The sequence below is a fragment of the Martes martes genome, assembly GCF_963455335.1.
Source record: "Martes martes genome assembly, chromosome: 8".
Taxonomy (NCBI): Eukaryota; Metazoa; Chordata; class Mammalia; order Carnivora; family Mustelidae; genus Martes; species Martes martes.
Genome location: NC_137895.1, coordinates 3519051 through 3542786, shown reverse-complemented (window position 1 = coordinate 3542786; position 23736 = coordinate 3519051). Strand labels below are relative to the sequence as shown.

At 55.2% G+C, this 23736-nt stretch overlaps 1 protein-coding gene across 1 annotated transcript; it reads left to right on the top strand.

The window, feature by feature from the left end:
* Positions 1-592: 592 nt before the first annotated feature.
* GTSE1 (G2 and S-phase expressed 1) lies at positions 593-20034 on the top strand. The gene is made up of 12 exons (XM_080811361.1): positions 593-620; positions 963-1056; positions 6049-6106; positions 6208-6817; positions 9065-9235; positions 9864-9987; positions 11592-11972; positions 15170-15242; positions 17037-17276; positions 18293-18497; positions 18933-19145; positions 19587-20034. The coding sequence occupies exons 2-12, from the start codon at positions 1035-1037 to the stop codon at positions 19668-19670; spliced, it is 2181 nt and encodes a 726-aa protein (XP_080667487.1). The 5' UTR covers positions 593-620; positions 963-1034; the 3' UTR covers positions 19671-20034.
* The last annotated feature ends 3702 nt before the right edge of the window (positions 20035-23736 follow it).

Here is a 23736-nt window from a genome sequence, read left to right as displayed (position 1 = left end):
CCCCCGCCTCTTGCTCTCGGAACAAACCCAGCTCCCCGGCGGGTGTAAAGCCCAGGGCGCCTCCGGCCAGCTCGGGCCCTCACCACGGTCCCCCGCCACCCCTCGGCTTCTCCTGCCGCGCGGGCACCGGCGGCGGGACGCTGTGCGCTGGTGCGGGCGGGCCCGGGGCTTGGCACCGACCGGCAAGGGGGGCGCACGAGGCACACGCGCGCCCCCACTTCGGTCTTCCCGCCGACACGCTTGGCGGGGAACTGAAGCCCCTGCGCGTACAGACAAAAAGCTGGGGTCGGAACCACGTCCCTCGGCACGCGCGGCTTCCCTGACGCCAAGCCTGCGGGGACCCGGCACCGCGCTGCAAAGAGGCGCGCGCCCGCCCCTGCCGACCCGCCGCGGGCGCCGGCGGAACCCGGACTTGCCCGACCCACCCGCACGCGGAGGCAGTGCGCACGCGCGCCGCGCCCCTCCTCCCGGCGGCTCCGCCCCCAGCCCCCAGGATGCACCGGGCGCGGCGTCGTGGCGCAGCGCCTTCAAACCGGCCAATCGGCGGCCCGCGCCGCGCCCAACGCGCCGCGTTTAAACCCCGGGCCGGGGTGGGGCCGCCGGGTGTCGCCGTCGCTCGGGTGAGGGGAGCCGTGGGTCGGGCGGGGTCCTCTCGCGCTTTCGGTGGCGCTTTCGGAGCACTTCCGTTGTGCTCCGCCGTGGAGTTCCGTCCTGATCAGGCCCCCGGAGCTCCCGGCCTGGGGACGCGCGGCCCCGGGGGTGCGAGGCAGAGGGGCCCCGCGGCACCTCCCGTGGCCTCCGGCCGCCATTCCCCTCCCTGCCTGCCGGCGGCCGCCCTCTCCCTGCGTCCGGGTGGGGGCTGCAGCGGCGCCCGCCGGCCTTCACGGGGGGCCGGCGTGGGGGGAGCGCCGGGGGCCTGGGTCCCGGCACCTGCTCACCGGCCGGCCCTGTCCTCCCCGCAGTGACTCCCTCCCTGACAGCCGTCGCCGTGGAAGGAGGACGCGCCGCCAGCCCGCCCGCCGGGAGAAGCGGAGATGGACGTCCCCGGGGAGAACGGTGCGTCCTGCCGCTGCAGCGCCGTGGTCGGGAGCTCGAGCGCCCGCATCTGCGAGAACTTAGCCCCGTGTTTGTTCAGCGCTCACCGGTGCTCCGCGCCGGCCAAAGTCACGTCTCCGCCCTAAGCGGTGTGCCTCCGTCCGGCCTCTTTGGTTTTCGGTTTTGTCCCTCGCGTGTCCCCCCCCCCCCCAGCTTCGGATTTCCCTCAAAGCAGGGGTTCTCTGCAGCCCGACCCGCTGGGTATACTGGGTATGCTGGGTATACCCAGCCTGGCACCTGGTAGGCGCTCGGGACTGGAGGGGCCGAATTTGATGTTTCCTCTTCCTGTTCATTGCTGGTTTCTGTTGGCTGAGGCTTGTTTAGAATCTCCGTGACTTTCTGGTCTTGTTCTGTCCCCGTCCGGCTTGAGCATCAGGGTGAGAGGACAGCCTCAGGAGATGAGCGGAGGCCCAAACTCTCCTATCTTTGCTCTGAGGCATGTGGACGTCCCTGTATCCTTTGCTCCTCACAACATCCATGTGAGGCCAGTGGACTGGGTATTCTGGACACGTCATCCTGGCAAGAGCGTCCTGGGGGCTTCGCCAGTTTCATCACCTCTTCCTTGTATCTAGAAACGTATTTGCCGCTGCAGCCCTTCCTCCTTCCCGTCTGTACCCTCACGTTCAGTACCAGTCCCGAGTGCGTGCGGTCCCATGGGCTGTGCTGGAGGACTTCACCCCTTCTGTCACAACCCTCCCGGCCCCTCGTAGCCTTACTTCGTGCCCGGCCGTTTGCTCCTGCTCACCACCGACGTGCAGGTACAAACCCTTCCAACTGCCTGGCTGGTTTATCCATCTCTTTGCAAGCTCTTCTTCCTCCGTCGTCTTCTGAAGGGGATCTTTCCCAGCCCGTGGTCTGGGGTCTCTCTCTATCCACCCCCCCAGGGGCTCTCAGACGTTCCCAGGTTTTAAACTCCATCCGCTTTGTAGCGGGGCTACATTTTCTCTTGGACACAGCCTTTCCCCAGAGTCTGGATTCCTGGATCCACCTGCCTCCTTGGCGTCTTCACCCGGATGTCTTGCACTTCGAGCCCAATGTGCTTGTCCTTCCAGCCTGTTCTTCGCCGGCTCTTTGTCCTCCCGTGGAAGCAAACGGCCCCTCTACTTACCAACCTAAGTTGTGAAGCGGCCACGTTCGTTCAGTCACCCTTTATTGCTGTCTCCATCTCCAGAATGCATTCGGGTCCACCTGCCTCTTTCCAGCGCCATCCGGATGTCACCACCCTGTGCCTCGGCCACACCAACTCACCTCCACCTCCGTGGGCATCTGTGATTTCAACAGATACCGCTTCCTTCCCTTCCCATACATTCGACACAGCCGCCAGAGAAACACGGGTTAGACCGTGACTCTCGGGCTTAAGTCTTCCATGGCTTCCTGTCGCACTCTGGATGGCATAGAAGCTCCTTGCAGTGGCTTGCAGACCCTCCAGGATCTGACCTAACCTGTTTCCGCTTCCTGCAGCCTCTCCCTCAGCCCCTCAGCTGCCCCTCCAAAGGCCAGCAGTGTCTTCGGTCTCTTTGCTCTTCCAGACCCTATCTGTGCAAGAGCAAACCAGTCCGTGTACACTGCCGGCCGACTGCCCCTCTCTTAGAGCGGGTGGAACCCTGTGCCGCATCTTGCTCGTGGTACGGGTTTATGGGGGTGATCTTTGAATCTCAACACGTGCACCGTTGCTGTTCTCTTTGGTCCCTGTGTAGCGGTCCACCTTGGGGGGGCGGGGACTAATTTTCCCATCTGCTATGGGTGCATGTCCGTTTGTGTCCTGTGTCTTGCTCTCTCAAATGCTGTTGCCGCGAACGGCACCGGGACCGGCTGTGGGATGTCCGCCTGTAGGTCTCCTTGCTGGGCCGGAGGACACACGCATTTCTGATTTCGTAGGTGCTGCCAGGTGACTAAGTGATGCCTCCCCTAGTGCTATGTGGACTGTCTTCATTCTCCACAGCCTTGCGCCCGTTTTACCAAACTCTTTGGTTTTTGACAACCTGATAGGTGAAAAGTGGAGTCTCGGGGTTACTTTTGTTTTGTTTTATTTCGTCAGTTATTTGATCTGTTGCTGTCATTTGCCAGGTCATCCATTACATCGCTGCTTGTTTTCTTACAGTTTGTAGGCACCGTTCTTAAATGAGCCCTCTGAGACGGGAGCCGCACATACGTTTTCCCCTGCTTATTGTTTCTTTAACTTTGCTCATGGGGATTTTGGCTATGCAGAGACTTAAAATGTTTTTTTTTTTTTTTACGTATTGTACTATCAGCCTCCTCCGGTTTCCAGTTTGGTGTCGTAGTTAGACCTCTTGTCTCCAGGTGACAATTTCCTCATGGTTTCTTCTTGTTCCTTTTCTTTCCTTTTTTTTTTTTTTTCCCCAGATTTATTTATTTATTTTGAGAGAGAGCACTAGTGCATGTACGCATGAGTGAGTGGGGAGAGGGACAGAAGGAGAGGGAGAGAGAGAATTTTTCCTCGTGTCTGTGATTGTAGCGTCTGTGCGCTGTGATCCCGTCGCCTCCAGATTCTCTCCTTTGTCTGATCGCACTGGCTAGCGCGCCCAGCATGGTGTCCGGGCTTGTGACGGCAGATGTCATGGCCGTGCGCCCGCCTTCGCTGGAATTGCCTCTTTAGATACCATTAACTCTCCTGCTGGTTTGTGAGTTAATTTACATATTGGTGGTAGTTTTGGTGCTGTTTATCAGTATTTCCACTTTTTTTTCCCTTCTTCCTTTCTACTTTATTTTTCCCTCCTGGGTACATGGTGGACTCGTACTTGTCTGCCCACTTGCAGTTGGATTCAGCTCAAGTGACTTGAAGGGTGGCCAGTGAAATGGCAATGCTGCGATATGTGTCACTTCTAGGTCTTTAAGAACTAGTATGAATTTGCCGTTTCCCCCTTTAGGACAAGGCCCAGGCTCCATCAGCCTGTGTTCTGCAGTGAGAAGGATGCAGAGCAGGACCCACGCCTCAGCATACGTAGAGTTTGAGTGAGAAATACAGCACTTGACGCTCGGGGGGTTGTTTGTTACTTTAGCATAAGTTAGCCTGTCCTGACTGATAGAGGACACTGGTTCCTGCCTTTAGAAGGAATGCTTCTGATCGTGTCCCATTAGACCTGACATTGGCTTTTGGCTGGAGACAGATACTTCCTTATATGATCAAATGTGTCTCTAATGTATCTATTGCTTTTTATAAAGAGCTTTTAAAGTCAACAAGGTATGTTGCATTTTTTAATATGTCTTATTGGCACAGACGGACACGATATAGGGCTTTCTTTTGCGATCTGGTAATATAACAATCGTGTCACTAGATTGTGTAAAATTAAACCATCCTACAGTCCTGAAACAAACTTCACCTAGTTGGGATGTGTTCTTCTTTTAATGTGCTGGTACCCAGTATTCCTCCTCTCTAGGGTTTGTTATGAGTCTGGTCTGTAACTTTCTTTACTGAGCTACCTAGAGGTTTGGGGAATGGTTATGCTTGCTTTGTAGAAGTAAGTTGAAAGGTTTCTTTTTTCTATCCTGTGGAGCAGTCTAAATAACTTTGGAATGATGCATTCTTGAAAGACTTGACAGAATTATCCTGTAAAACTGTCTGGGACTTGTGCTCTTTTGAGGACAAGAGCTCTTGAATAAATGTATGCAGTTATTTTATGATAATTGAACTATGAAGATTTTTTTTTCTCTCTTCTGGAGTCAGTTTTAAAAATAAATCCACTTAAGTAATTTAAATACAAAAAATAGTGTTTTCTAGAAAATTATGCATTTCAGCCAAGTTCTTAGGTTTATACACATGGAGTTGAGCAGTCTAACTTAAGAACCTTTTAATTTCCTCTCTCTCCGGTCATTTCTCTTTATTGTGTTTGTGCATTTGTGCTTTCTGCCTTTTCCTTGATTGGGTAATTAAGAATAATTGAAGTGACTAATTAGGACCTAATTATGATAATAGTGTACTTTAAATTTTTATAATTTTAGTAAGCTTGCTGCATTGTTTTTTAGGATCAAATAAGATGTGATTTGTGAAAGTGCTGTATAGACTTTACAGCGTGGAAATAACCACTCAGTGCAATTATTATTACAATCAGTGTAATTATTCATTTTGATAATTATTTGTAAGTGTCCAGGCCCTTAGCCGGACTTAAGGGAATTTGTGAGAGCATTAGACATTTTCTGGCTTGGAGGAGCTTACACTCTAGCTGGGGGTCCCGAAGGGTAAAGGGACATTACAGAACAGCAGGGCGGCGCAGCGACAGGGGTTAGGGCAGGGAGGCCCTAGGGAGGCATGGGGGTGGATGGGGTGTGGGAGCTGGGGGAAGGGTGCAGTTGCCCCAGGAAAGAGATCCGCTAACCTGGAGCCCAAGGTTTGTCAGAGGGAGTCGAGGTTTGCTAAAGGAGTTGAGCTTCCAGGCGGGCTGGTGAAGGAGCTATGGCGAAAGTGCGGACGGGGGTACACGTGCAGTTTCATCTGGGTTCAGGGTGCGCTGTAAGAAGAGCCTGTCATCAGCAAATACATGTGGAGTCCCGAGGGTGCACTTAAATAACACTGAGTTTGTTTTTGAAGGAAGAGTAGGTGTTGATGTAGTTTGTAAGCAAGGAATTCAGTCCTGGGGGACCTGAAGCAGGTGGTCTTTTGAAAACTGTCTGTACCCGAATATGACTTATCTAACCTTGAAAAACTGGTTGAATGACTTGGTGAATGCATTTTAGATTATATCTTAAAGATGAGGACTGGGATTTTTGGGTCAGCTTAGCAAACCCAGAATTGCTGATGCTATTTTATTTTATTATTGTTTTTTTTGATGCTATTTTAAAACGGAAACAAAAACGGAGCATCTAGAGCCCTCTGTTAAGATGACGAGAAGGTACACTTTGGGGAGTGAAATTTTGTTGTTTTTATAGCTGCAGAGCCTGGTAATATTTTCTTTGTTGGCCCCAACCCTCAAATAATGCTGGACTTTTTCCCCCCAGACATTCTCCTCTTGGCTGATGAAAAATTTGACTTCGATCTTTCATTGTCTTCTTCGAGGTAAACCATGAGTTTTCTTCCCTTTCCTTGGGTTTAATCACATTCACTGAAGTCCTTCATTTAAATGCCATTGTTGTTAATAATCCTTTTATTTGAAACAGCGCAAATGAAGATGATGAGGTCTTCTTTGGACCCGTTGGGCATAAGGAAAGATGCGTTGCTGCCAGCTTGGAATTAAACCATCACATTCCTGAAGAGCCTGTCTTGTCAGCCTCAGAAAGTCACTTCACCTGGAGTCCTCTCACTGGAGAAAAATTTGTGGAAGTGTATAAAGAAGCCCACTTGCTGGCCTTGCAGATAGAAAGCAAGAGCAAACACAAGGCGGCGCAAGATGTCACAGCGGAAGACCTTTGGAGCCAGGGTGTGGAAAGATTTATACAGGAATCAAAATTAAAAATAAGCCTATTTGAGAAAGAAAATGAAATGAAGAAAAGCCCCAAGTCACTTAAGAGAGAGACCTATTGTCTGTCAGACAGCCCCTTGCGGGGCGCGCCACACCCGGGAACCCAGACCCCCTCTGGCGTGGCCCTCCCAGGGGCTCCCGCCCAGACACAGGGACCACCACGTTCATCCCGCTCTTCTGTGCCAGCGGAACCGAGTACTGCTCACCCTCCGAACCAGTCAGGGGCTCAGAGAAAGGTCATCAGCAAATTGGTGCAGCCCCGGGCTTTTTCGGCGAGAGGGAAGAACATTCCTTTGGCCACGGAGCAGGTAGACACACGCACATCCCAGAACATCTGTCTGGAGAGCTAGGTGCTCCCTTGCGTTTTAGCCCTTTGGTTTATGACCCTAAAGGAAACCGTGACAGGGAGAAGCTTGGAAACGTGGCTGTGCCGAGGGCTCAGAAGCATAGGAACGAGGCCCCGGGTGGGTCAGTCGGTTAAGCATCTGCCTTCGGCTCAGGTCATGATCTTGGGGTCCTGGGGTCAAGCCCTGCATCGGGGCTCCCCGCTCAGCGGGGAGCCGGCTTCTCCCTCTGCCTGTTCTGCTGGCTCTGCCTGCTGCTCCCCCTGCTTGGGCTCTCTCTCTCTGACAAATAAATAAATAAAATCTTAGGAAAAAAAAGAAAAGGAAAGAAGTATAGAAGCAGAAAGTCCATGAAGAGCAGGGACCGCCTGGAGAGCGAGGTTTGGGGTGGATGTGGACGGGGCGGGACTACCTTCCTCTTGTGATGATTTAAAAACACCTCCTCCTAAATGCCTTTTGAAATTTGTCCTTTTGCTTTGTTACAACGCTAGATTTTCTGCTTATTAGGGATTTCATGTACATTAACAAGCAACTTCCAAAAATTCCCCTCCCGGAACAGCCACTAGCTGTCTTCCTTAGCTGTGAATTTGTTTAGATCTCTTTCCTCCCAGGAATTATGCGGAGAAGCTGTCCTGGGAAGTGGCAGTGGACAGCCAGGTCTTTGGGATACAGCTAACCAACTCTGGTGCACTGGGGCTCCTGGAGATTTGCGGGGCGGGGCACTCGGGTGGGGGAAGGTGTCAAAGGGTGGCTGCGTCCAGGCTCTGCTGACGTTGTGTCTGCTCAGGGGAGGAAGCTCCTGCTTTGAGGGGAGGCGGCAGTTAGAGCCTGCTGTGTGCCATTTCTCAGCTCCGCTGCTAACCTGGGCCCCAGGCCTCTGCTCTCCGAGCCAGTTGCAGAGAAATGGTACTGTACGGGGTTGTGAGCAGGTCTGGGTCAGTGCAAACCGCCCAGCAAGGACCTAGGAGCTGCTTTCCCTCTATAAGGACATCTCACGAACTGCATGACTCCCTGCCCTCAGAACCCAGGGCTGATCCGAGCTCAGATCTTGTCTGCCACACTGAAGCCTGGACAGGGGACATGGTGGCTGTTGCTTCCCCTAAATAGCCGGGCCATTCCTTTAGTCATACAAAGTCCTTTGCTGGAGACCATTGGGATGTAAATTTCTAAAAGTGATGTGCCTACAATGAGTGACAGGGGTCTTATGTGGGTATGTGGACCGCGGTAGGGATTACAGGGGGACTCAGGCAATAAGAATATGCAATATTAGAAAATAGTATAACGTGAATGACCCTTGAGAACGTGCTTAATGAAGGCAGCCAGACATAAAAGTTCACATATCGTATGCCTCCGTTTCTAGGAAGGGACCATGATAGGCGAATTGTAGAGAGGGGAGTAGTTAGTGGCTGTCTAGGCTGGGACGTTGACAGGAGTGGAAGGTGACTGCTGATGGCTAGCACTTTCCTTCAGGGATAACAAGAATGTTCTTGGGTTGATGCCAGTTGTACAACATTGTGAATTTGCTAAAAACCCCTGACATGTATGCTTTGAAATGGTGAATTTTATGTTTCGTGAGCTATATCTCAATTTTAAAATGCTGTAAAGGAAAAAGAAAGTCATTGTTCTAATGCTATGCTTACTTTATGATCTGCTGCTGCTGCTTCGTAACCGGCCTTGTTATAAGGGGTTATTGATAGAAGCCAGGGCTCGTTCCCTAAATGCCCTTGGATCTAAATATTATCAGAAATTTATTCTTTGTTTGACTCTGCTACCCAGAGAAAAATGGCTTCCGGTACTCTTCCAGGAAGATTCATTACAACTGAGCAGCGTCTCTGCTAGAAGGAATGATGTTTTAATCAGTGATTCCTTTCCAGACAGCATTTTAAAAGTTTTGTTACTAGAACCGGTTTCCTCATCATCCTTAGCTCAGAATCCTGATTGAGGAAAAGCTTTAGAGGATCTCTCTCCTGTTAATGGTCTTAGTATTATTCCACTCTGTTGTTAATGAGGAAGCAAATGCCATCATCATTTTTGTCCATGGGGACTCGGTGCAGGAAGCGAGCGGCCGTGTTCGCTTCCGTCTGCTGATGAGTGGAGGGACGTGTGCAGCCCGGGAAGATGGTGCCCACCATTGCTCTACACTGAAGCCTTGGTACTTCTGTACGTTGTTAAAGACCAGAGAGCTCTCACATTTCATCTTAAAATTTTCAGCCTATGAAAAGGATAGCAGCCAGTCCTTCCCAGATGAGAATCCTCACTGAAAAGGAACCCCGCAGGGACGCGGCTCCTGACAAGTCCAGTGTGGCCCGGGAGCCCACCAGCATGCCGGCTGGGGGAAACCACTCGGTCCAAGGCAAGCGATCGCTCCCGGTCCCGAACAAGGTGGGTCCGGCAGGGTGGGCGTGGCCCGGGAGCAAAGCGATCACGGGGGCAGTGCGCTAGACGTGCAGTGTGTCTTTGAAATCAAGTTGGGGGGGGTTGGAAATGGCATCAGTGCGAGGCCACTTGATGGAAGCTAGAGCACACGGCCTGGCATGTGGTGGGGGCTCCGCGGACGGGACTCAGCATCTCTGAGCGTCAGTGTGTGTGTGCGGCTCCCCGCTTCCCTCAGAGACGCGACGGGATGTCAGTGCTTGACTCCGCCGCTCAATGGCACAGACACAGCCGCCCACAGCCCTGCCGTTTCTTTCCTGGCCTTGTGGTTAAACGGAGCTGCGCGTCAGAACCACTTGTTAAAATTGCCAGAAACTGGGCCCTACAGCTCGGACTCTGCGGGCGGGGGTTGGAGCCCAGAAATCGGCCTTTCAGCAAGGTCCCATGTGTCTTGCGCATGGCTTGGAAGACTACACTTGAGCCGTGCAGCCTGGCCTTTCCTTTTAAATTCAAGACGATCATTGCTCAATTATTTAAAAACCCTATAGTTGCAAAGAAAGGTATAGATCATGGGTATAGATCTTGAACTCTTTGATGACTCTGGGTTTTTTGTTTTGTTTTTAACATTTTGTTGCAGTTGGGGCTGAAGAAAACCCTGTTGAAACCACCTGGCTTTGCTGGCGGGCTCCCAAGAAAGTCTTCCTCGGGGTCCGTTCCAGCTGCGATTTCCAGTGGGGGTGCTTCTCCAGCTGCTGGCAGAGGTGCGGCCAAAGGGGAGCTCTGTGCCCAGACCCACCCCTGCCTAGCCAGGCCCGGCCCTGAGGGCAAATGTCCCTCTGAGACTGTTTTGACAGAAGCACTTAAGCTCCGCAGAAGGTTGTGGAGAGTTTGCTGCGGTGTGGGGTGGGGGCCATTGTGTCAGGGTCCCTGCCCTTGTGGTGCTCCCTTCCTCCGAGGAGAGCGCTCTCCGGCTGGGGTTAGTTTAGGGTGGCCCGCGCCCTGCCATAGCCGCCCTGTGCTCCAGGGGCCTGCGAACGTGCAAGGATGCAGAGACCGGCCCCTGGACGTGTAACCAGACACAGGTGTTAAAAATAGGACTGTTCCAGATCACTTAGGGCACATGACCCTAGTAAACTTGGCGTTTATTTAAATCCCCACACCGGAAGCAACGAAAGGCAGGCTGCCTTGTGGTCTCCGCGAGCCGAGGGCGCCATCTCGTGGTAAAGGGGAGAAGCCCTCCAGTCCTTCCAGACACCCCGCTAGTCCTGTGCTGTTTGCTGTCTAGATGTGTGTGGATCTTCACAAAATGGGACAAGTGCCCTCTCTGGAATCAGACTGACGTGGTTTGGAGTCCTGACTGCCCGGTGGTGGGGAGGAGCACGGAGGTTGTTTCCGTAGCTGGACGGACGGCAGGACGGTGCCTCCCCTGCAACATTGTCTGGGCTTTAGAGGGAGTGTGTGACGGGCCCGCCCCAGCCTCCGGAGTGGAGTGTGGCCGTGACCGGGGAAAGGGATCCCTGCCCGATGAGGGGCCGTGCAGTCTATGCGGCCGGAGCTGCAGGGCAACGGCTCCGCTCTTACTGAGGGTTGCTGCAGTCCTGCCTCTCGTAAAGGCTGCGAGACGGACGTTGAGTGGGCCTGACGGGTGTGTGTGTGGGTGTGGGTGTGTGTGTGGATGGGTGGTATGTGTGTGGTGTGCACAGACGGGGCTGGCGAGGTCCGCGGGGACAGTGTGCCTGAGGAGCACTGCGAAGCCGGTGCGCACCGTGCGGCACGGTCTGCGGCCTCAGCCTTCCTCTTGGGCTTTCTGCAGGAGGCATCCCAGATGGGCGTCTGCGGGGGGCGTATTGGCCCCTGAGTACTTGCCCGGGTTTATCTTTCTGTTTTAAACGGTGCCCGGGATTGCTGTGATCCAGCCGCCCTGGGATTTGAAGGGACCAAGCAGCTACGACGGCGCCTTCTCTCCCTGTCCCCTCCCAACCTCCCTGACCAGAGGGGTGGGGCACGCGACGACGCTGTCCACTTCTGGCCGCTCAGCCAGGGTAGAGGTCTGCTGTCGACAACAGCAGGGAAGACAGGAACGCTGGAACTCACGAATACTTACGTGCGTCTCGGTAATGTGTCTGGAATTTGTACCTTAGAACACACTCAGCTAAGCCAGGAGCAGCCAGACTTGTCCTGTTTGCGGACATTACCTGACGGGCGTGCGGGATGTTGCTCACAGGTCCTGTGTTTGATCGTGAGGAAATCATCATGATAGAAACAAATAACCTCTTCGCTTGGAAACTCTAAGTGCTAAGTAACTTCTTAACTTAAAAATAACGTAAGCTTAAGTGGGAACCAGATTTTGTGTCTCCTCTTGCAGCTAGAGCCCGCGAGCCTGCAAGGATTTCCACAGGCGCTTCCCCGCCGCTGTCACACAGCAGCCAGCCAGGCAGGATGGGACCGGCCGGGCCGAGGCACCCTCTGCCGGCCGGCCCTGCGGGTGCCTCCTGCAGGCAGAGCAGGTGGGCGGCGGCCGCTGAGGCACCGGCGGAGCCGGCCGAGGCGCCCCCCACAGCGGCTCTCGCCCAAGCCTCGTCACCAGGACGGGGAGGCCCTGGGCGGAACTCTGGCCCCACCTGGCCACAGCCCTCTCCGTTGACTACAGCTGGGAGTGAGAGAAGGCGTGACTCCTACCTGCTCTGTAGGACGCGGGCCGTGCCCACCCCTACAAGTCAATTTAAGATCCCCAAGTTTGCTACTGGTAAGGAGTTATTCATATATTTTAAAAATATTGAATAGATTCTACATAAGGTTTTTGGCTTTCTCTCTTTCTCTCTCTTTTTTTTTTTAAGATTTTATTTATTTGAGAGAGAAAAAGAGAGAGCATGAGATGGGGGAGAATCAGAGGGAAAAGCAGACGCCCCGCTGAGCAGGGAGCCTGATGTGGGACTTGATCCTGGGACTCTAGGATCATGACCTGAGCCACCCAGGTGCCTGGCTTTCTTTTTTCTTAAAGCCCTTTGAATGTGTTGTTTTAGCATCTTCTAGCTTGCGCCCTTTCAGATGAGAACTCCGCGGCATTCTTGTCTCACAGTCACTCCCCTCTGTCCCATCGCTGCTCCTGTGCTGCTCTCAGCAGTTCCTCTCTCTTGTTCTTTTTCAGCATTTCGGTTCTTAGCAATTCTGAGGTGCCTTTCTTTGGGTTCGTCCTTCTTGGGGATTGTGAGCTGCTTTGATCTGTGGGTTGATATTTGTGTTAATTCTGGGGGAAAAAACTTGGCTGTTCTTTCTTCAGATTTTTTTTTCTTGCTTCCCTTCATTTCCTGGGACTTTAATCACAAGTATTACAGACCTCGGTGTGGTCTTGTCGGTCACGGAGGCCCTGGGTTTCTCCACCTTTTCTTGTGTTTCAGCTTGGGCGTTTCAAGGTGATATCTTCGTGTTTACATCTTTCTTTCCAGTTCATTTTTCGTTTCTGATATTATAGTTTTCCCCTCTTTGTCCTAACAGTGTTTGTTTAAATTCTTGAACATATTTATGATGGTTGTTTTAAGCTATTTCTTCTGATGCCATCTCCCCTATCATGCTGGGGTCCATTTCTACAACTAAGTTTTTTTCTGGTGATGGTCACATTTTCCTGCTTCTTCACATGTTTAATAATTGTTGATCATCTCTTAGATGGTTAAGTTCAGGATTTTTGATATCTGGGTTTTGTTGTCCCGAGTTGAGCTGAATCTTACCCTGGAAGGCATTTAAATTGCGGGTCAACTTGATCCTTGTGTGGATTCTTTTTAAGCTTTGATGGGGCAGGTCTTGAAGCCGTTACCCTGGGGACCAGGCAGCCCTGCTGTGAGCACTTGCCTGTCTGAGTCCCTGCTGAGCGTGCTGTATGCTCCTGAGGTCTCCGCTCTGGCCGGATCGACGTGGCGGTCCCCCAGCCCTGTGCGAGAGGTGGCAGTTGTTTCCACTGGCCATCTTCATCGTGGCCTTTTGTAGTCTCATGCTATTATACATGTGCTGCTGTTTCCTGTGCAGCTGGCTTGGGCTCCCTCCTCATTTCTAGAGCTTTTCCTCTGTAGCTCCCACCTGTCTAGGTCCGCATCCCAAATTCCCGCCCCCCTCTGCATCCTCCTATGATCAGTAAGACCGTGGGGCTGGTGTGGCCTCTCCCCACCTGCACCGGCATGGTGTCTGGCAGATAGTAGGTGGGTGTTCAGTCGAGGTACATTCATCTAAGAAATGCGTATAATGTGAACGTCGTACAGCGTGGACTCAAGGGAGAGGGTAGTTGTAGCGTCTCCCACGTGAATGTGCTTTCCAGGCAGCTGTTCGAAGTTTCCAGCACCGCCGGCGCGCACGGGTGGCCTTTATGGCCCAGAAGCCTCCTTTGGAGGCCGGGGGCCTCCTTTGCCTCGTTTTGCGGTAATTAGCTCCTCTTCCTCATGCTCCCGGGCAGCTGCTTCTGCTCCGGCCTTCCCATCTGTCAGCCTCGAAGGTGGGATCGGTGAGGAGGAGCAAGGAGGCTCACCGGAAGTTGCGTGTGCCACGCCCATCTCTGCCCCATTGCCTGGGCCTCAGTCATGGGACTGTGCTCACCTGCCAGGGAAGCAGAGACAGGTTGTCCTCCTGCCTCGCTGACGTTTCATACTAAGAAGAGGAGAGTGGCTATTGAATGAACTAGCAGCCTCAGCCACGTTAGCGGACGAGGTGAGAGGTGAGGGCCAAGAGGCAGCAGGGGCCGGCTCCCACAGCACCTCGTGACTGGGGAGTGGAGTGGAGTAATTCAGTGCAGGGGCCGCTATGGGGCTTTAGGCCTCCAGCAGAGCCCTCCCCTGAGGGGCAGGGAGGCCTCCGTGGTCAAGAATGGAAGCTGGGGGGCGCCTGGGTGGCTCAGTGGGTTAAAACCTCTGCCTTCAGCTCAGGTCATGATCCCAGGGTCCTAGGATCGAGCCCCGCATCGGGCTCTCTGCTTAGCGGGGAGCCTGCTTTCCCCTCTCTCTGCCTGCCTCTCTGCCTACTTGTGATCTCTGTCTGTCAAATAAATGAATAAAATCTTAAAAAAAAAAAAAAAAAGAATGGAAACTGGGAGAGCCAGGTGGAAGCCTTGCCAGGATGTGAACTAGAGACTTGGTGGGGGGGCGCGGCTGGGAGATTGGGGAAGCCTGAGGCAGCGTGGCGAGGGGCCTCCGCACCTGCCTCCCACATTGGGGGCCGGCACGAGACAGTGCAGCCCTGGCGCAGGCCCACGGGCCAGTCTGGACCTGTTGAGTTGGAGATGCCGCCGGCTCCTGTGGGCCGTGCTGAGCAGGCCGGTGAATGTATGAGTTTGGATCCCGAGGGAGAAGCCGCACCTAGAGATAAAGTGTAGAGTCCAGCCGAGGGCCCGGTGTGTTTGCGGAAACGGGTTCTTCAGGGTGACCGTGTTGAGCCGAGCTTGCTTCCTTTCCTGCCGGATGCCCAAAGCCATGGCCCTCCAACGACCTTTGTCTGCTGGTCTTGTCGAGCTGCGCAGGGACTAGTACCGGCCCCAGTGCCTATCAACCTGCTGCCCTCTCCTGCCCGTTCTGGGCCCTTAACAGCACCTCCAGCTCCTCTGGAGTCTCGTTGTCCTTTCCTCACGGTGCCAGGGACAGGGCTGTCTCACGAGCACCTTTCATCATCCGCCCTGGGTCAGGCTGTTCCCACAAAGTCCAGGCTGGCGAGGCTGCGGGGAGCCACCACCCTGCTCAGAACACCCCGCTCTGTGACCGTGGGGCAGCGTGCTCCCTCTGGCTGCGCGCACTGGGGTTGTGACGCCAAGCTGTCATTGTCGAGGGGACACGGGGACCCTAGGAACAGGGCCCTGCCCCAGAGCCTCCGGTGTTTGAGGACAGTTGCTCCGGGTGAAGAGCCCTGAATGGTGGGTTTGTCACTCGCCCCATGTGTGATGGACTGTACCCGCTTCCTCTCCTGGCCCAGGTGAGCCCCCGGACAGCGCAACGCCGAGGTCCTGTCGGGCACAGAGGCCGCAGTCCTGCACGTCGGCGGGGAGGTGAGTCCGTGCGTCCTTTGATTTTATATCACTCCGAGAAGGAGCCTGCTCGTCTCTGAGCGTTCTCAAGCAGGTGTGTGGGGACCCGGCTGCACGCGGCCTGAGCCCCAGTCGGTCTGTCACATCTGCCTCGTGACAGTCGCAGGCTTGCCGCCTGTGGTATAACGGGCCGACTCTCAGGCCTGACCTCGTGGCAGAAGCGTCTACCCCCACAGGTGTGAAAGGGGGCTCTCGCTTGTGCTGTGGGTGGAAACCGGTGCAGTGTCGTTAGTCTGGCTGGGGGGTTTGAATCCTGGCTCCACTGTCCCTGGTCCGTGAGCTAATGCAAGTTCCTGGACGTTCCTGACCTCGTTTCCTCAGCGGTGCACTGGGGACGGGGCACACTCAGCACAGCAGACAGCGCAGACAGTAAGAACACGCACGCGCGCGTGTGAGACCTAGGCCGGGACTGTCCTGCCCCTGCTACCCTTTACTGCCACCTGCTGGGGTTAGAGGGCCCTCTGTGACAGCCTGGCCCCGGCCCAGCTGCCTGGGCACTCTGTCCCAGCCCTGCTCCTCCCCGTGCCCGTCCACCGGGAGAGGAGGCGGACGTGAGGACGCCCCCCCAGGGGAGCAGCGTTTCCAGGCCCCGCGTGCAGCCAGGTTGGGGGCGCTGCTTTGCACATGGCCGGGCTGGGCTGGGGTAAGGGGTTAAGCCAAGCGGCGGCTCAGACACCAGAGCGGGGGCCCTGATGCTGGCTCTGCCACAGACCGGCCTTGGCCTTTCATTTATTTGAGTGTGAACTTCGGGGTGCTTCACGGGTGGACAGATGCTTCCCCTTACAGGGTTAGCCGCGCTACGGGTCTTTCCCCTCACACCCACGGCCAGACAGCCACGGCCTGCCTCACTTTACCCCGTCCCTCAGCCCCCTGCCTGTTTAACGGGACAGTAGTTCCTGCCTCCCTGGGTTACAATGAAGATGATGTTTGTTTGCATTTCCATCTGTTCTTACTGGAGTTCAGCAGTAAGGGGAGTAAGGCAGTGGTTCCAGAACTTTGCAGAGTGGCTGCTTGACGGAGAGCCCCTCTTCTCCTGCCGGTGCCCTGGAGCGATTCAGTTTTCCAGTTAATAGTAATTAAAGTTTGTTTTCAGGCTCTTTTTGAAGCACGTAAAGATTGTCCCTGATGGGTGGGGTGTGGCCCGCAGCCTTCCTGCAGGCGGCTCGTTGGTAGGGCAGCCTCGATGTGTTTACTTTAAAGTAGCAGCGGGCTCCACACAGGTGGGCGGATTCACTGGCTGTCAAAGCCACATGGATCGCCCAAGTTGGAAGGAGGGATGTGCGAGAAACCATGTGCAGCTGCCCTGATGTACTCAGGTGGGCTCACACGTGACTCGGGGGCCCTTACCCCCGGGAGTGAGTGGACACGCTCATGAGCCCAGGCCAGGCCCCACTGTGGGTCTGCGTTTCCTTCTGGAAACACCTACCCCATCAGAAGGTGACTTCCAGATGTCTCTGACCCTTCCACGCAGTGCGTCTGCTCGGCACCGCCTGGAGGGTGCCCCGTCCTGTCTGGTCAGAACCTGCGGGCAGGGCGGAGAGGCCACTGAACGAGGAACAGAAGCCCACACCAGGGCCTCCCAGGGGGCTGGGGCAGCCCTTCCTGCCCAGAGCAGAACTCCAGCAGGCTTCATGGGCTTGAATCTTTTATCCTTTATGTTGAAATCCTGGGGCTTTTTACCGCATTAGCATATTGGCTGAATGGATATATTTTTTTTAGTCACGTCTGCTGAAGACTCCAGTTTTGTTTTTCCAGGGTGGTTGTCCATAGCACTCCCGCTAGACGCTCATCAGTGGCGGCCCCACAGAGCCTTGGAAGCAGTACAAGGACCCCCTTGAGTAGGAAGCACGTGTCAGCCCTGCCCACACCTGCCAGCCGTCGGCTCTCTGGCCTTCCAGTGATGACCCCTAAAACCATGCCCAGAGCTCTGGCTTCACCTCTGTGCCTGTCCGCTCGGCGGCTTTCTTCTGAGCCCCGGAAAAAGTCTTCAGTGAGGTAAGAGGTAAAGGCTGCAGTAAGTTCGTCTCAGACTCTCAGGACCCAAGGTGATTCTTGCACTAGAAAGGCTGCTGAGTCTGGCGGGTGAGTCACTTGTCGGGAACCAGCCAGGCCGAGGCTCATCACGTCTGCTCAGCTGCAGCCACAGGGGCCTGTGAGTGGCCCTCTGAAGCGAGGGAGGGCACCTGCTTGTTCGACTGTTGTAGTCCCCACCGAGTGTCCTATCCCGATTGGGCTGCTGGTCTGGGCAAGGAGGGCGAGCATCTGTCCTGATCGTCTGTCGCTGTGGGCCATGGCCTCTCACTGGGAGGAGCCCTGTGGACAGAGGGCTCCATAAGGTGCGCCCCCATCCAGAGCTCTGGGGTCTGGTGCAGTCTTTGCGACTGGGTCCCCGGGAGAGTCCCACAGTCTGGCTGCTAGGGTGTTGGTCAGGGTGACCACACCCAGATTTCCTGAGAAACAAACTCTGAATTTGCTAGACTATCTGTCCTACCGGCCTCCCACCCCCCGCTCTGTTCCCAACACTTTGCTCCTGCCGTGATGCCCCCCCACCTCCCACATGGCAAATAGGCTGTCCTGGCCGTGCTCTGCCTAGAATGCACCCTCCACAGTTGAAGTCCATGTTGAAGGGTCAACCTCAGGGGCCTTTCCAGAAAGCCTCACCTCCCCATCCGGTCACTTTTCCATTTTCCTGCTTGATCGTCTTCAGAACATCTCTCTCCTTGCTGCCGAACGTGGAGTACGTACTTGTCTAGTTACCAGATTCCCCAGGAAAGGGGAGCGAAATAGGCCCGTGGGGACAGCAGGCTAGAGAACGGTTAGAGCCAAAGGACCTCAGACTTTTATTTTTATCCACGAGGAGGCTTAAGGCTGGAAGGAGCCTCGCGCACGGTCGGAGCTGCCATGGACGGCGCGTGCCACGTGACTCACCGCCTCCAAAGCTGGATTCCTCGCCCACAAGCCCACATGTCCCCAGACCCGCTCCTAAGATTTCCCATTTCTCTGTCTGGCAGAGCTGCACCAACACAGAGGAACCACAGCGAGGCCACCTCTGGGCCCAAGGACTCGTCACCTGAGGGGCCTTTGTCCCCTCCATCGGCCGTGCCACAGGCACTTCACTTTTCGCCAGAGGAGAGTGACTTGACTTTTGCAAAAAGCGTCAGCACGGAAGTAGCACTGGGAGCAGCCCCGCCCCCTGGAGACGCGGCCGCTAGTGAGGTACCTGTGTCACCCTGGGTGACCCGGCTGACTTAGCATGACGGTCCCCAGAGGCACTCTCTAGGACTTGATCCGTCGTCCCCGGGGCCTCTGGTGCCAGCCGTGCCAGAGAGAGGGAGTGTGCACCTCCAGCCTCTAGCAGGGACCGAAGCCACACCGCGCCCCCCGTGTCGGATGGGAGAGGGCCAGGGCTCCAAGCACGGGAAGCAGGGCAGCAGCGGGAGGGTTGGGGGGGCTCCGTTGTGGGCTGTTGGCTGGGGCGGCGGATGGGGGTGGGGCTGTGGGGGGCACAGCCAGAGAGGAGAGAACTCAGCAGGTGCACACACAGCCATTCCTCTCCCTAAAGGCCCCTCCTTCCCTGGGTCTCCTATGTTTTCTCAGAATGGTTGACAGAAAGTTGCTGGAAGTGCCTTTAAGTCTTGTGTTCTCGTCTAGGCTCTTCTCGTGGATCTCAGACTGGACCAGCTGGCCGTCACCCCGCAAGCTGAAAGCACAGCCTCCCTCGACGTCCCTCTCATTGACTTTTGCAATAGTCCGGAGGTGCGCGTGGCTCTGGGATCTGAGCGTGGACCTCTGATCGACCTGCTGCTCAACACTCCAGACATGGACAGGAACGCTGCGTCCAAGGCCCCCCAGGAGGTGGGACAGGTGAGGAGCGGCCGCGGGCTCTGTGGCAGTGTCGCCTCGGGTGGTCTCCATTCTGGGTCTGTTCCTTGTCCCAAGGTGCTTCACAGTGACCCTTGAGAGTGGCCCAGGGGGTTGCTAAAGTGACATGGCTCAGGGCACACCCTACTGGTGGCACCAGGTCCTGCTACAGGATCCTGCCTGGGAAGCCCAGGCTCTCAGAGGGCGGGGGTCACGTCGCCGCCCCTGCAGCGCTCCCCCCACACCCCCCGACCTCCTCTGTGACGAGGGAACGCCGAGTCCTTCCGTGTGGCATGTGCTCCTTCCGGCTCCTCCGTCCGCGGGCCTGAGCCAGGCTGTCCGGGCAGTTGGCGGCCGCGTGCTGCGGCAGAGAGGCCTCGAGGGGAGCCGATGGGCTGCGGGGGCGCTGTGGCCGAACGGCTCACCGCCTGTCGCTTCTTGCAGCTGATCGACTTGGCTTCTCCTCTGATCCAGCTGAGCCCTGCGGCTGACAAGGAAAACGTGGATTCTCCACTTCTCAAGTTCTGAGGAGAACAGTCCTTCGCGTTTCACTCTTTCTGAAAGAACCTTCAGTCCTAAGGTGGTTTTCAACCCTTAGAAATAAATCTTAGGAGAAGTTGTACTGGGGGGAAGAGCCAACCTTCGGTAAGGGTCCTGTGCCTGGAGGGGTTGCTGCGGGCCGGGGGGTGTTTGCGGCTCCCCGGTCACTGCTGCCCAGCGTCTCCCACACGGGCCGCCCGAGCGCCGGGCTGAGGCGCGGAGGTGCGGTTGCTCGGGTTGAAGAATTCTGTTTTGGATGTAAAATAGCAAGCGACTATTTTTAAAATTAAGTTTGTATGAAAGTTAAATATTCTAGACTTAAATTAAATTGTAAAATAAATGAAAATTATTAAAACACACCTTGGTTTTTAAGGTGATCGTGATTTTCAAACATGCATAACTATTTTTATTATTATCAGGTTAGGTATCCAAACTTTTTTTTTTTAAAGATTTTATTTATTTATTTGTCAGAGAGGGAGCACAAGCAGGGGGAGCTGCAGGCAGAGGGAGAAGCAGGCTCCCGCTGAGCAGGGAGCCCTTGGCGGGACTCAATCCCAGGACTCCAGGATCATGATCTGAGCCCAAAGCAGATGCTTAACCAACTGAGCCACCCCCGTGCCCCTAGGTTATCCAAACTTTAGTTGTTTCAAGTGATTTTCAAAATTGAGTATGAGAGCGCCTGGGTGGCTTAGTGGGTTAAAGCCTCTGCCTTCGGCTCAGGTCATGATCCCAGAGTCCTGGGATCGAGCCCCACATCGGGCTCTCTGTTCAGCGGGGAGCCTGCTTCCTCCTCTCTCTCTCTCTGCCTGCTTCTCTGCCTACTTGTGATCTCTGTCTGTCGAATAAATAAATAAAATATTTTTTTAAAAAAATTGAGTATGAATAAAAATTGGTTTAAATGCAGACCCAGGCTCACGGCCCAGGTCTGGGGCAGGCCTAGTAATCTGCACTTCCAGCCCACACTCAGGACACACCTGGAGAAGAGGCTGCTCCGGGAGTGAGGGGGCCAGGCCGAGGGAGAGGTGTGGGAGCTGAGGTCCAGCCCGTCTGGGCACGGGGCTGAGGCGGACCCCCCCATGTGCTCAAAGCAGGAGCCCATCTGGGGGAGGGAGCTGAGGGCCACTGGAAGGTTTATTCCCTGACTGAAGCCATTCTAATTTAATCTTTTGTAAAAACTAGCTGGACTGGAAGCCAACGATCTGTATAGATACCTCATTTTTTGAGAAAATTTCTTAGTCTTGAGTGTAGTGGCCTCTCAGCAGACCGTAGTCACGGGGCCTGCTGCTTGGGCTTCCGTCGGGTATTTCCTGCCCGGACACCACGGAGCCTCGGTCCACAGAGCGCGGAGGGGGACAAGCCTGGGGCCGTGCTTTGAGCTTTCTCTGGTTAACGTTTCAAATGGGGAGGGGACTGCCCAGAAAAGGCCCGCGTGTCTCCTGGACAGCACCGCACCTGCGGAGGAGCTTTCCATTCAAAGGCGGGAATGCTCGCAAGTGTGAGCGCTTACCTGGAGTTGTCTGCGTCAGCTCAGACTCTGGAAGCAGGGTGCCCTGCTCTAGGTACGCTCCCTGGCCAGGGGGACAGAGAAGCGGCCGGAATCATGGCGGCCCCCTCCTCCCTCGGCTCTGTTCCTGTGGGCGACAAGCATGCTAGGCTCCCATATTCATGCAAGGTGTCCTCTGATGTGGCCCCTCAGCTCACAGGGGAGAACCCAAAGCCTGGAACTGATCCTTCACATGTTCCTTTTGTCTTATTTATTTATTTATTTTTAAGTAATCTTCACACTGAACTTGGGGCTGAAACTCATGACCCCGAGACCAAGAATCGCAAGCTCTTCTTAGGAGCCGGACAGGCGTCCTGCGCATTGATGGAGACTGCTACAGGCAGGCTGCATTGCTCCCAGCTACACAGAAGCGAGCAAAGCTCATGCCTCCCCTCACCTGGGGCTTTACAGTTCAATAGGAAGGAGGGACATTAAACCCTTAGTCAATATACAACCATTAAGTGGGGCTCTGGCCATCCCATCCAACCCAAGGGGATGAGCTGGGCCTTGGGCCTTGGCCTGCTCCCTGGCTCTTCTCGCCCAAGGCCCCTCCCCTCCCTCAGGCTGCCTGGGGAGCGGCCAGGCTGTTGGGGCCCAGGGGCATTGCCCAATCTACAGGCGCCCCCAGGCAGGACAGAAGTAATAGGATTTTAATCCTATTAAAAAGACAGGTACTCGAGCTCCCTGAGTGCTGGCCAGGTTCTCCACACAGTAGTGTGAGGGCGTTGGCGGCCACTACAGAGCCACCCTCCCAGGTTTAAGAGGTCCAACTTCATGCAATTTTTACCGTATTTCATTAAGCTCCTGGTGCACATCTCCGGAATCTACATATACTACATCGCTGTTGACAGATGGCACTTAGGACATTGCTGTCCTTCCCATGGCTGAACCATCCAAAGTGGCTGAAATGCCAGATCTTTAACTGAAAAGCGGCAGAAAATGCTTCAAACGTTTCATGTTTTAGCCACCTTGTGGGTGGGTTTGCCGTATACCTAGACCCAAACCCTTGGCTCAGGCAGGAAAACTGGACTTCCGCCCTAACCTTGTACCAAAATGGCACACACCCAGGAAGGGCGAAGTCCTCTAGATGGAGCCAAAATGTCCTGTGGCCTCAGCTCACCCACTCCAGACTCAACGGAACGTTCACCCCAAATTTGCCGTCAGCTCTTCTGGGAGGTGTGAGATGAAACAGATACTCTCGTCAATGTTTCGTTGGCTGATACCTCATTCTTTGGAAAAAGCCGTCATTCCTGTTTCCCCACAGGGCCCTGTGACCATCCCCTCTGTCAGGGAGCTCACCCTGTGGCTGCTCCTGGCACCAGGGGTCACGACTCTCCAGGTCACAGGTCCTGCTTCTCTTCTCAGAGTCTTGGGGCCTCGTCTTTCTCTCCAGATCCTGAAGCTGTTCCTGCCCGCGGGAAAATGGCCTTAAGAACGATCCACGGTTTCGGCCCACCGCCAGCCGACTGAGAAGCTGTGAAGCTACCACAGTTTTAACCTGAGGCTTCCGGCCGTGGGTGTTCTTGGCCTGATTCCCATCTATTCGCATCTGTTCCCTTGCACTTTCACACCACGGTTCCAGTTCTACATGAAATCCCCGTACATCTCCACCAATTGCCGTCCAGTTTTAGTGGGCAGCACCTGCGGTTTTCAAAAATGACAGAGAACCAAACAGAAAATGAGAGTACCTGGCACGTTGCAAAGATAAAACTGTTTAGAGAGGCTTCTTTTAATGCTATGACTGGTGTGCCCTCGGGGCCACTCTAAGATGTGACACTGGGTTTGAAGTCAAGAAAGGTCAGAGTCGAGCCAATTTATTTTTTAAAAGACTTTATTTATTTGACAGAGAGAGATCACAAGTCGGCAGAGAGGCAGGCAGAGGGAGAGGGGGAAGCAGGCTCCCCGCCGAGCAGAGAGCCCGATGCGGGGCTCGATCCCAGGACCCTGAGACCATGACCTGAGCCGAAGGCAGAGGCTTAACCCACGGAGCCCCCCAGGAACCCCCAGAGTCGCGGAGTTAAAGGGTGTCTGATCTCGCTTGTGTAGACCACAGCTTCAGGTGCCAACGCAAATCTCAGTCCTTTGGGCCCGGGGGCGCTCCTGGTCCGAGCCGTGCCACCCCCTGCCTTGGCACTCCGCACTGACCACCCCTGCCGCCGCCCCTCGGCCAGCCAGTCAGCGGACCTCCCGCCCGCTCGGCTCGGCCAGGATTCCTATCTGGGCTCCTCCTTTGCTTTGCTCACCTCCACCTTCCCACGCTCTTTAGGCCCAGCGAATGTCTCCGCGGCCCGCCGTCCCCCCCCGGAAACGTGCTGCCTCGGCCACCCGCCCGGTGCCCCCCGCGAGCGCTCCCGCGCGCGACCGTGTTCCGGAACAGCCGCATCTCCAGTCGGAGGGGGATGGCCCGAGCCACCTGACCCGCGGGGGCGGACCTGGCGGGCCACCCCCTCCCCCGGGGACATCCCGCGAGACAGGAACGTCAAGCTCCCCACGTCAAGCTCCCCACGTCCC